This window comes from Tachypleus tridentatus, chromosome 2, assembly GCF_004210375.1.
Source record: "Tachypleus tridentatus isolate NWPU-2018 chromosome 2, ASM421037v1, whole genome shotgun sequence".
NCBI lineage: Eukaryota > Metazoa > Arthropoda > Merostomata > Xiphosura > Limulidae > Tachypleus > Tachypleus tridentatus.
Genome location: NC_134826.1, coordinates 112568578 through 112581512, shown reverse-complemented (window position 1 = coordinate 112581512; position 12935 = coordinate 112568578). Strand labels below are relative to the sequence as shown.

Below are 12935 nucleotides of genomic sequence, written 5' to 3'. Positions count from 1 at the left end.
ATTTCCAAGTGTAGGTGGTATGAAGCTATTTAACCACTTCTTCACACACACACACACACACACACAAACGGTCGTACATATATTGGTATATATTCCCGTCAGAGGGCGGGACATGTATTGTTCATCAGGAATTTGCTTATTTGTAAGAATTTAAAATATTATAGTAGTATTAATACTATTAGAATTAATGAATGAGAGATTCATAAACTTTATGATAAGGGTAATATTCAGCGTAGTTTTTAGCATAAAGCTTGTTTATAAATTACTATGTATCGTAATTTTAGCATAGTTTTTTTGTTTTTTTATCAACTTTCGATTTTCATGAGATTGTAAACTGAATTTGAACGTAAGCTAGCAAAAATTAAGCCCAATCACTAATTTGGACCTAGTACCCAAATTAAGATATATATCATCACTTAAGAATACAGAGGAGTAAATGCTCTAACTTGTAGAGTAATACATTTTGTTTCGTTGGGAAAACGTTGTTAACTTGTGTTAAATTACATATGATAATATTTCTTCACCATAACAATGACACGAGTTCGGAATCGATAAGCCACTTCTGGTTTTACATTTATTAATTATTTGTTAATCGTTTTTTATAATACCTTTACAGATATACTTTTTAAATTTTTATTGATTTCGCTTATGTTAAACGTTTTTCAGTCGACTGTCATTTCTTCATTTCTTTGCAGATTGACTGGAAACTTAATAAGGATTATAATTTGGTCCAATATGTCCAGTTTTTTGTTTTTTTTTCGTTTTTTGATTTAGCCTTTTTTAAAGATTTTATGGGGTCAGTAAACATAAACATGTATATGTTGGTCATATTCGCTGCAACTAAGATGAAAGTTGCACAAATATATGTTTTTATGCACCCAAGATATTAACAGTAGGATTTATTCATTTTTAAGGGGAAATCAGAGCTGACAAAAAATAATAATTTTTGAGTTTCTGTTCAGTTACTGAACCATATTTTTGGATTAATTTACATGGGATTTGGAACAAAGATGCTTTTCTACAGGCCTGATTCACTGACAAACAGTAAAAGTGGACTTGCCAGTTTGGCTGAAATACCAATTTACATATGATTTGTTTCAAAGATGGATTTTCTACAGGTCACATACCTATAAATACAAACATTTGGGATATGCTCATTTTCGGTCATTATAGTTAGGGTCATTTTTGACTAATTTATGTTGGGTTTAATACAAAGATACTTGTTGCAGATCCTAAATACAGATATTGACACTTTGGAATTTTTTGTATTTTTACTTTATTTTTGAGCAAAGAAACTACAGTTTTGGGTTTTCTTTAATTATTCATGTGTATGTTAACCAACTTAAATGAGATTTTGTACAAAGATAACTTTTTGGAGATTCTAAATAGTCATGCATATAGGTTTTGGATTTTTCTAGTGTGAAAATTTACCATGCTGGGATTGCATGATGATGAAACATGTTGCATTTACCTAAAAATATTGACCTTTTTAATGTTGTATTTGTCTTTAGTTTTAATTATTCAGTTTTATGTTTAAGATCTTTTTCTTACATGCTTGTTTTCTGACTGTTATGGATTATTATTTGAAATTTTTGCCCTTTATGGTATTTTTCTATCATACAATGTTTTTTCCATATAAATATATAGTATAATGATTGTATTGTTGACACTTTAATTTTTCATTTGGGTTACTGAAAATTTAAATATAATTTATTCTTTAATTTATTTTTGTAGCTTATGATATTAGAGGAAAAAAGCATCCATGTTAAAAATTATAGTATATTTTTGTGATGATTAATCATTAAGTATCTATAATACTTTATTGGATTTGTGTTTTTTGTATAATCATTGTGGTACTTATTAAATAATTCAATTTATTTTTACAATGTAAGTCTTTTTTTTCTTCCATGAATAGTTTGATAGATGAAATGTAAAGTGTGTGTACTGTAGTTACCCATGTTTCCAGATTTATGCAATTTGTACTATGAGTACTTAAGTATAACTATCCCTTAATGTTGTGTATGCTTTTAAACAACCAGTAGACTGCAAAATTCCATGTTGTCCTTTAATGTTTGTGTTGTTTGCAATGTTGCATCCTTGCTTAACATGTTTTTCATTGTAGTTTTTTTGTTTCTAAAATTCTATTTTATCTAGATAACATAATATTTTGGGGACAACATGAGACGTATTGATTCATCTCAATGTTCCACATCCTTAAGTTAATTTAACTTAAGAAAAAAAATACACTCAAAGTCAACCTTTATTGTTCACAAACTTATCACGCTTTTTCTTAAGCTCATTTAAATTTACTACTTCTACATCATCCAAAGGCATCCTATTCCAAAGGCCAACCAATCTGTTAGAAAAATAAAACTCTTAGCTGAAGATGACTACTACCCTGACAGAATTTATACTTGTGTTGCCTAGTATCACTATTATCACTGTTAAATATGAAAAAAAAAATGTGATGCATCAGCACTCAATTTTCTTTATAGTCTTAAACAACTCAATTAGATCTCCTCCCTAACTCCTTGTTTGTCAAATGCTTTCTGAAAACCAAATACAACAAATTTACAACATTGAAGTCATCTACATAGAATATCAAAAGGTTTGTAAGGCAAGGTTTTCCTTAACTGAAACTGTGTTGACTATTCAATAAAATTTTAAACTTTGTTAAGTGATTTTGCAAAACATACTTAACAGACATTTCAATTTTTTTTCACAGCTGATGCAAGACTAATGGCTCTGTAATTACTGGGACAATTTTTGTCACCTCCCTTGAAACAAAGTTACAGTAGCTAAGTTACTATTTTCTGGTACATGCCCACTATTCAAGGACTGACACAAAGTAGTAATAAGTGGCTCATATATTCAACCTATATTCAAAACCTTTGGGGAAATATTATCTGGCCCAAGGAATCTTTATTGGTTTTTAAAACTTCCTAATTGTTTGTTAACCACCTCATATTTGATGCAGTAAGGTTGAGTGATCCTATTTCCATTTATCAGCTGTTCAAAATGTAGAATACTTCTTAAATCTTCATTAGTAAAACCCAAAGAAAAAGCAAAATTTAATAACCTAGTCACTCATAATCATCAGATACTCTTAATGTGCTTAATGAAATCCTTATTGTTAATTTTGTTTCAGTCAACTTTTTTGCATACATTCTCTTTGATTTCATAATTTTAAGTTTCACCAACTTTTTGATATTCTATAATCTTCTAAGTATTCATTCATACCAAGCAATTTAAATTTCTTAAATTTATGTTTTTCTGTAATTTTATCTCTTAAGCTCATTGCTAACCAACCATACAGCTACCCTTTTATTTTTGTAAGAATTATGTTTATTTTGAACATTTAAAATTTTATTTTTAAACTTTTCTACATCTGACTGATGTCTTCAATAACTCACCTATCCAATTCACAACAGATAATTTTCATTGGATCGTTTCAAAATTTGCTTTTTTGAAACTTGTGACCAAAATATCACTACTTCTTAATCCTACATGCAGCAAACATTGAACTTATTGGAGAAAAGATTACTTTCACCCATGTGTTCCATAGTTTCTACCCTCACAATAATTTCTATATTTTAAGTTAAGAATAAATCCAAAATAACATTGATTTCAGTAGGTTACTTGATAACTGATGTAACCTGATAATAAAATATAACTGTCTTATCTAAAGATGGCCTACTATGCCAAAATTTATACTTGTATCCTTTAATCCTACTATTCTTATCATCAGTGGGAAAGCCAACCTGAATAGTTTCTAAAACCTTTTCTGGTTTGGCTCTAACATTTCCAAGTCTGTATGCTTGAAATTTTAATCTCATTGTAAAGTTTTTCACTAATTTAATATCATTTGGTGGTCTGTAATAAATTCCCACTGAAAATCTTTTCTTTTTATATCCACTAATAGAAACCCAAATGGATTCAATCTCCTTGCTATTATCTTTAACATCCTCAACTTCAACAGGATGCAACTCACATTTTACATCAAGCCACTCTTCCCCACTTTTTTAAATACTCTATCCATATTAAATAGTCTAAAACCATGTATTTCAAAGAAACTTCTGTTATTAAATGCATCTGTGTTTATTGATATTTCAGTTATTCCCATTACATCAAAATCCTCTATTTCTACTATTGCTCTAAAGTCATCTATTTTATTTTTTATATCACTAACATTACAATAGTAACAATTAACCCTATCTTTATTACTTATATACACATTTCCTATGCCAACATTTTCATTTTGCCTGTAGTTTTTCATGACCCTCACCACTGTCTAGTCCTAGTTTAAAACTTCTCTTACAGCTGAGTTAATTGCCTTAGTAAACAAGCCAATCACCTACTCTATTCAAATGTAAAAATGTCCATTCTAAAAGGCTGGTTTCTTCCATTGAACCTACTCCACAAATCCAACAAGTCAATCTGCTCATTTCTACATACTAACCTAAGCCTAGCATTTAACCCTAGTGACCTACTTATAACTTCATCCCCTAAAATAATTCTGGGTAGTATCTCTGACATAGTTAAGCTATGACCTTTTCTTTAGAGGCCTTTATCAACCTTTTTACTTATTAATCAACTCCTCTGATCTGCTTTTCCCTACATCATTATCTCCTACTCATCATAAAAACTGCATCTCTGCTAGCCCTTTATTTTATATCTACTGCTGTGTTACTTATATCCTTAAACTGTCCATTCTAAAAGGCTGGTTTCTTCCATTGAACCTACTCCACAAATCCAACGAGTCAATCTGCTCATTTCTACATACTAACCTAAGCCTAGCATTTAACCCTAGTGACCTACTTATAACTTCATCCCCTAAAATAATTCTGGGTAGTATCTCTGACATAGTTAAGCTATGACCTTTTTCTTTAGAGGCCTTTATCAACCTTTTTACTTATTAATCAACTCCTCTGATCTGCTTTTCCCTACATCATTATCTCCTACTCATCATAAAAACTGCATCTCTGCTAGCCCTTTATTTTATATCTACTGCTGTGTTACTTATATCCTTAAACTGTGCCACTGGGTAGCATTATCTGATTCTTTTCTTTCTGTTTGCCCCACAAACTATTCACTTTGTCAAGGAATCACCTGTAACTATAACCTCATCATCATCCACAATCTTCTCTGACCCTTTTGTTTTCCTTCCCATGCTGAAATTTGTTGCTCTATAGTATAGGTTAATTATAAATAAATTCATTACTTTTTACTCTAATTGTACTCTTTTTAACTTTGTGAAAGTCACTGTTAGGTGGCATATTACTTGCATGTAAATACTGAAGCTCCTCTTAAAATCCTGCTGCCATTTCTCACAGTCTACACTTCTCTTTATCTACTGCCTTTATGTTAATTAAAATAACCTCCAACTTCTCCTCTTGCCAATAAATTTGACATAAAAATCACACATCTTTATTACTAGCTTGCTTAAAAGTGCATCATTCTCAAGTTTCTAAATAAAATTCACTCATTTGCCCCTATTACACCCAACATATGAATGCTTAACTCATACACTAGTTTTAAACATTGCATATATACTTATAACTTTAAATTAAGTACTTATTACCAAATACCAGTCACCTATTGTTAACACTGTTACTGTTAAGCCTAACTTTGAATAACCAATAATAATTTTTATCACCACTTTGTTTTTAGCACTGAAGTTTTTCTCTAATTATATAGAATTAGAAAGACAATGTAATAATTAGAACAATATACAATGTTAACAATAAAATGTATTTAGCCTGATTTATAACTTTTCCAGTTTTTAGATTGTATTTATTGAATAAAACAATATCTATCCTGTTTTATGATTTACCAGTGAATTGAAATATAACTGAGCCTCAAGACTTTAGTACTGTTATACATACTAAGCCTGTTTTAATGCACTAGTCAAATTTACACTATTGAACTCTTGAGTTAAAACATTTATCATTATACTTTTATTTGTCAAATTACTATATCTAGTTATTGTTGTTGTTTAACTCAAATTACTATAAATTGTAAAATAAATATTAAATAACTTTCAGAAATCTATAAGAGCTTAAATTTTTAAATCCTTCATCTTCAGTTTTGCCCTCTACTGTACTAAACAAATATACTGAAAGCCACTTAGAATAAATGTTTCACTAATTTTAGATAATCTGTTGTAGTTGATTAGTAAAAGCATTAAATAAAGTTTTATCATGCAGTTGTTTAGTTTGAGCACTGACACAGCTTTACTGCCTAAGGAAGAGGGATTCTGCTTGAAATGTTGTACAAAATAAAACTATAAAAAGTTTCATTTAAATGTGTACATGTATTTTTTATCATATTTTATCCAAAAATTTCTCTTAATTTTGAGGAATAACACTTGGAATATTTGGTACAGTTTAGGTCTGATCAAAGAAAGGATACTGACTTACTGGAAAAGGTTGAGAGAACAGCTATTAAGATGACTCCAGGGATAGAAAAGCTATTTATATGGGATATGTTAGTTTTTAATTTTCTTCTGTTAAGAAAAAAAAAAAAGGTTAGAATAATCTTATCAAGATACACGGTAGTGTGTCATGCACCCAACAATCAGAAAGACACATTGTGGGTTATTAATAGGAGTGATATTTAGCAATTTCCCACTTTCTGTAGTTCAGACTGTGGTAATCCAAACTATCACACATTTTCTATGGCTATATACTAGTAGATCTGTACTTCACATACTGTATTTCAAGGCATTCTATTAAGGAATATACAAGATATAAAATCTACAATTTTGATTCAGTTTCTTCTTTTTTAATGTTTCACTGAAACCACAGAAACTTTTTATTTGATAGAAAAATGTACATGTATCGATTTTTTAAAAATTTGGTACGTTGATAGATCTTAACAACCCACAGTGAGGTATCATGTCTGATATAAACCACGTAGGCAAGTTATTAAACAAAAAACTGCTCAATTTCGACCAGCATTTTTGCATGTGTCTACATAAAAAGTCACATCAGCCATTGGTCTGAAATTTTTACTTAAACTTAACCTAAGAGTAAAAGTGGACCCTTTTTGTCATTTAGATACAAGATAGCTGATGTAGATCAGAAAAACTATAGGGTGAAATCATGTGCAGATACTAAGTATTAGTTAGGCCAAGCATATTATATTTAGTTTCTAACTTAGATTTTAAAAAGAATAATATATGTGGATGGTTATTCATTGCCAACTTTTAAGCACAGATTTGTTAAACTTTATGAAATTTTCCAAATTAAAGAGTGTTAATCATTGCATGATATTAGCTTAAGAAATTAGTGGAAATAATGATGCTTGATACAGCTGTACAGAGTGCATATGGATAATGACAAGAAACTGTTAATTTTGTTTCCATTTATTAGTTAGCGAGGACACATTTTATTTTACCCAACATCATGTCCAAAGTTAAAAAATAAAATAGTGGCTTGGCTAACTGATTAATATTTGCTGTAAAATTGTTATTGATGTTTGGCTGCCAATTTTGATTTCATTTGTCTAAGTAACATACTCAGTCCTTTTGGGCCATACATCTTTTTCACATTATAGGTGTTTTTAATTTGATGTTTGTATGATCATCCAAGAGACTGATAAGATAATATATTTATTTTTCTGTTCTGTATTTTAGACAATAATTGGAAAAGAGGGTCAGATTTTACAGTCACATTTTTCTAATGGGGTGATTGGCATTAGTAGAGGCCAGAACTTTAATAATGTTTAAAAAGGGAATCATTTTCTGAAAAATAAAGGGTGGGATTAATTTTAAGTTTTAAAGTTTAGTTGTGCAAGAACATCCTAGCTGTATTCAGTGGTCCCTGGTTGTTCACATGTTATGTTACTAGTATGACTAAATAAAATGATGTTGGTGTAATGGTGCATAAGTCACTCAAGACATTGAGTGAGTGCTGTTGTTAGTAAAATACCAAATATAATTTATATTGCCTATATAGTGACATCAATTACAAATCAAAATAGAATCAGTATATTTAGGCTTCATTTGAAATGTGATGTGCAGTTTTGGTTTCTTTTATCTAAGAAACATTATTTAGTTAATGCAAAGATTGAAGAAGGTGGAATTCCAGGATAAACCCATGTATGCAAAGGTTTTATTATTAGGATAAATTTAAATTTTGTAACTTTTTTTTTTTTTTGAGAAAAAGGGGTAAGAAGCTATCTTATTTAAAATTTACATAGTTATCCAGATGCATCAATAGGATAAAGGCCTTTAATTTCTTTATGCTATATTCTGTAGATAATAGGATGAGATGGCATGAGTTTAGTACTTGGAAATGACAAGACTAGGCTTTAGTTACAGTTACTGTATTTTATAACATGGTGATTGGATTATGAAATGAGCTTCTGTGAGCAGTAGTGGAGGCTTGTATTTTACAAGAGTTTAAAGGGGAAATTGAAAATGCCCTAAAGAAATAAAGGGTTGGTGTACATAGTCATCTTTGATGGACCAATTGATCCATTTTTGTTCATATTTCCAGTTATTATTTGTTTTATAATGTTAATCTTGTTACAAAATAAAGTTTTTCTGTCAGATTGACTAATTTCTGAATAGTCTGTTATTTTATTGTTACATTAAGTTACATGAAAATGTTTACTTTATAAATTATTGCAATGCACCTGTCACCTACTAATATAGTTAATTAACCATGCTTTTCTTATTCAGCATGTTTTACCTATTTTCTGTTAGTGTTACTAAATATATGTTGTTAGCTTTTTTAGAGAAAAATCAAGATCAGTTATTAAAACTTTTTCATTTTCAGTTTGCAGATGTTTGTTATTTCAATTTTATATGATGGTGTGGATCATAAGGACAATGTTGTATAGAACAATTTTTATGTAAGTATGTATCATTGAAGAAAAACTTACTTTCAAAACAAAATTAATTGTAGCTTATGATACAGGTTGCAATATTTATTTCACAGAAGTGTTAAAAGAACTCAATTTTAGCAGAAACACTGATTTTGGTAACAGTGCAGATGAAAGAAGGTTTACTGATTTAAATCCTTTTATACAACAAGTAATTTTGTTTTCATAGATTCTTAGAATTTTAAATAAATCTGTGCATTATTTATGTGAACAATAAAGCCAATGAAAAATGTTCAGTACCTTTGTATTTTGTTGAAAAACTGTATTCTTTATAAGATCATTTCTAATTTCAGGAAAAACTTTGGGTTTTTGAATGTTTGGAGATCAGGTTTACCTTATGTTTGTTCTTCATCATTATGTCTGAGGAACAATTCAAACATATCAAGCACAACAAAAGTTCATAGGCTAATCTACAAGAGATTATATCCCACTTTGCTGGTATTACCAGATGGATCTACTGTCAACATCAGGTACCACGAGCCAAGAAAGATTATCAAAGTGAGTAATTCAAGTGTATTTTCAAAAGTTAAGTGCTAGTTGCATTCAAGTATTGTTGTAAGCTACATGTTTAATATTTTAATTTTTGTTTGCTAGGTGGAGCTAATCATGATGGTAAATAATATATAAATATCATACAAATTACAGTTATTTTAGTTTTGAAATATAACATACTGGTGCGTAGTCAATATTAGAAAGATGTTCTCCAGTCCCAGTAGGGGTAATTAATTGAATATATTTTGGACGTCATTTTTTCAAGGAAGTTTCATGTACATGCTGTTAGAAATATTTCCTAAAAGTTGTCAAAGAACTTGCTATTCTGCTGAGTGTAGAACTAAAAATAACCCTTGATCAACTTTATGATAAGGTTTTTAAGGTTGATTTCTGTGTTTATAAACTTGTTTGGTCTCCCTCCTTTTCACCTCGTAACATATCATGTCTGTGTCACTAATGGAGTTGTGTGGACCATGACTTAACTCTGTTATGACATTTGGTATTTAGGTGTAGCATCAAAACTATTCCTAATCACCTTTTAAAGGAAAATAAATGTCTAATATGAATGATGATGTATAGAAATTTTTCTTTCTTGCTATTTCGTCTTGGAAATTAGAACTTCTGTACGTCACATTGAGGTTTCTAAGGAAGGTTGTGAGAAGAATGGATTTAACCCTACTTTGGTTAAAAAAAAAGGAATAAAACCTCAGTATCGTACATGTAATTTTGTAGTATAAAAATAATTCCACAAAATTCAGTTATTATTACTTTTATTATGGATCAGTAAGCCCATTTTGTAAACTAATCGATGTATGTAAACATTTATTATAACTGTTACCAGAATTAGACAAATTGGTCAATCCTTTCATAGGATTAATTTGAAGTGTACTTATTTTATGAATTGTTAAACAATACATACATAGTGATAAATTTATATGAAACACTGATATACGATATAAAAATTAACTTTTCATATCCAGAATAACTAAATAGTTGTATTTTTTACCTTGTAGCTGCCCCTAAATATAAACTCATTAACTGAGGAGGAACGAAAGCAACGATTAGCTCGAAGAAAACCGAAAGAAAAAGTTGTTATAGAGGAAAAAATTGAAGATAATTTTGATGCTAACAAATATATTAACATGTCAAAACAAAAGAGATGAAATCTTTTGAATGTTGGAGTGACTCCGTGTGAATACTTTATTAAAATTTGTCACATTAGTCTAATTTTGACACTGTCTCTCATATAGACCTGTTATATAGTGTGAATTATTTTTTGGTAACATAATATTTACTTTTCATCTTGTAAATAGTTGCCAATCAAATTATTATTTGAACAGAAATTTAAATCTGTGACAGATTCCTGGATTTACAGTATGAGTAGTAAAGAGTTTAAAGGTCTTGTCTGATTGTAGTGTTCTTCAGACTGCTTTTATGAAAGTGCTATCAAGAAATGACTGTGCTGTATCAGCCTTCAGAATTTTCAGTAACTTAAAACTTCTGCATAGAGTTGTTACTTGTATGCTTCAACATTTATTATGTTGCTAAATTAAATGTTTAACTGGATTCAAACTCTAAAATTTTAGTGGTTTGTCTTGTTTTAATAAATGTAACAAATAAAAAAAATTATCAAATTAAAAATAAATTAGAATAATTAACACAAGCACAGATAATAATTAGCTTAACTTTTTATTTATATATTAAAAGCAGACAATTTTGTTACTTGTTATACAGAGGAAAATTGTGGTAACATTTAATTTTTAATTTAACATTGCCATGATGTTAAACTTTGCATAATGTTAAAATATTTGCCAGTTTTTTTTAGTATTCTGAGACTTAATCATCTTGCAGCACTAAGTTCAAACTTTCCTTTCACAACCATCATAGTATTTTATTATATAGATCTCCATCAGTAATATACATTTCATAAAATAACATGGCAGTCATGGACTGATAATGCCTTGTTGCTGCCTTTCCGTATGTAGCTTACACATTTCTGGTTACTTCATGCTATAAAAAACTTATTGTACACCGAGTCTAGCCAGCAAACAATTTATTATGGACTTGGGGAAACTTCAGGAGTTGAATAAGTTCTAGCTGTATTCATGTTTTCAGCTGTATTCAGGATGTTTAGAAACCTTGACCAAAGTCTTAATCTGGGACCCTTAATTTACATAAATGTTGTCATACTGGTGCATTACTGTGCTTGAAAATCCCCTACCATGACAATTGCAATATTTACTGACTTGCTTTTTACATTTCATTGATGGTTTTTTTTTATGGTTGTCAGAAAGAGACTATACTGACTTCATAATAAATACAAGTAGTGGCAATTTTAGGTCTAACTTGGTGCAAAATGTTAGAATAACTGTGTGAAAATTTTTTTAGTTGTGGAATATAGCATTTTTGAGGTAAAAATAATCTAGAGATGTAAAGACAACACCATAATTGCACAGTGTTTGACATTTAATTTTTAGGTTTCACAGAAAAATAATATTCCTAACTAATGTCCATGCTAATTGGCATTGTAAAATTATTTTTCAATTTCTTTTTATATTGGTGTTAAAAATTTTGAAATGGAACAAGTAAAACTCTTCATTAAATTTGTGTTGATGAATTTTGTACAGTGAAGTACAGAGGAAAAAGACCAATTAAAATAATAATGTACAGTCATGTATTAGAAAGTGTTAGGGAAGTGCACAATTGTTTCACCCATTGTAAACTGTTTACTAATCATAATGTCTGTAACAAAACATGTTATACATTACCAGTTTTTCGTAAAGACTACAGTGATTGTAGTATTTAGTAGTGATTAAAAATATTATATTTCTCTGTAGTATTAAGTGTACATAAATTTATTAGTTTTGTTTTCAGAAAAACATTTCTTAGACGTGATTTTTTTTTGTTTAAATATAGATAACAAAAATATTTACCTCTGTTCCTGTAAAAACTTTTGAGTTTCTTTTCTCTATTCCTAGATCTTTCTACATTACATACATACAATTCGAGTTGATTACTTAAGTGTATTGCTTACCAAATTATTTATTTTATGCTGACTTAGTTATTTTGTCTCTTGGAATTTTGTATAGATGGGTGTATAACTGGACTGATAAGTTTCTCCCTTCACCTTTCATTTTGCAATTTCACCATTGTCCTTTGAAACTTGAGGATAAATTAATATTCTTTCACAAATTCAGTTAATTGTATTACATCTATTTATTCTTAATCTTGGAGCTGTGGAAAGTATTTCTGATCATTTCTCTATTTTAAATCTTAGACATCTTTTTATTTTAACTGTTTAACCCTTGAATTATGTGTTGGGTGAAACCCACCTAACTCATAACCACAAAAATATCTATGAGAGTAATTATATTATGAATTTTGATAACATATGCATGCTTAAAAAATTTTACTGGTTATTGATAAACATTGCAAGGCTTTCCTGTGCACAATATGAGGTTTTTGAATTATTAAGATATTTTAATTAAAGATTTTCTTGTAAAATGTTTTCTTTCAGAATATTGATTGTGTAACATGCAGAGTAATATTTTAAT

The 12935-nt window shown here is 29.2% G+C and overlaps 1 protein-coding gene across 1 annotated transcript; it reads left to right on the top strand.

Moving 5' to 3' along the window:
* Positions 1 to 201: 201 nt before the first annotated feature.
* Positions 202 to 12887, top strand: mRpL55 (mitochondrial ribosomal protein L55). Its single transcript, XM_076490286.1, has 4 exons — positions 202 to 220; positions 8784 to 8859; positions 9183 to 9387; positions 10395 to 12887. The coding sequence occupies exons 2-4, from the start codon at positions 8813 to 8815 to the stop codon at positions 10542 to 10544; spliced, it is 402 nt and encodes a 133-aa protein (XP_076346401.1). The 5' UTR covers positions 202 to 220; positions 8784 to 8812; the 3' UTR covers positions 10545 to 12887.
* The last annotated feature ends 48 nt before the right edge of the window (positions 12888 to 12935 follow it).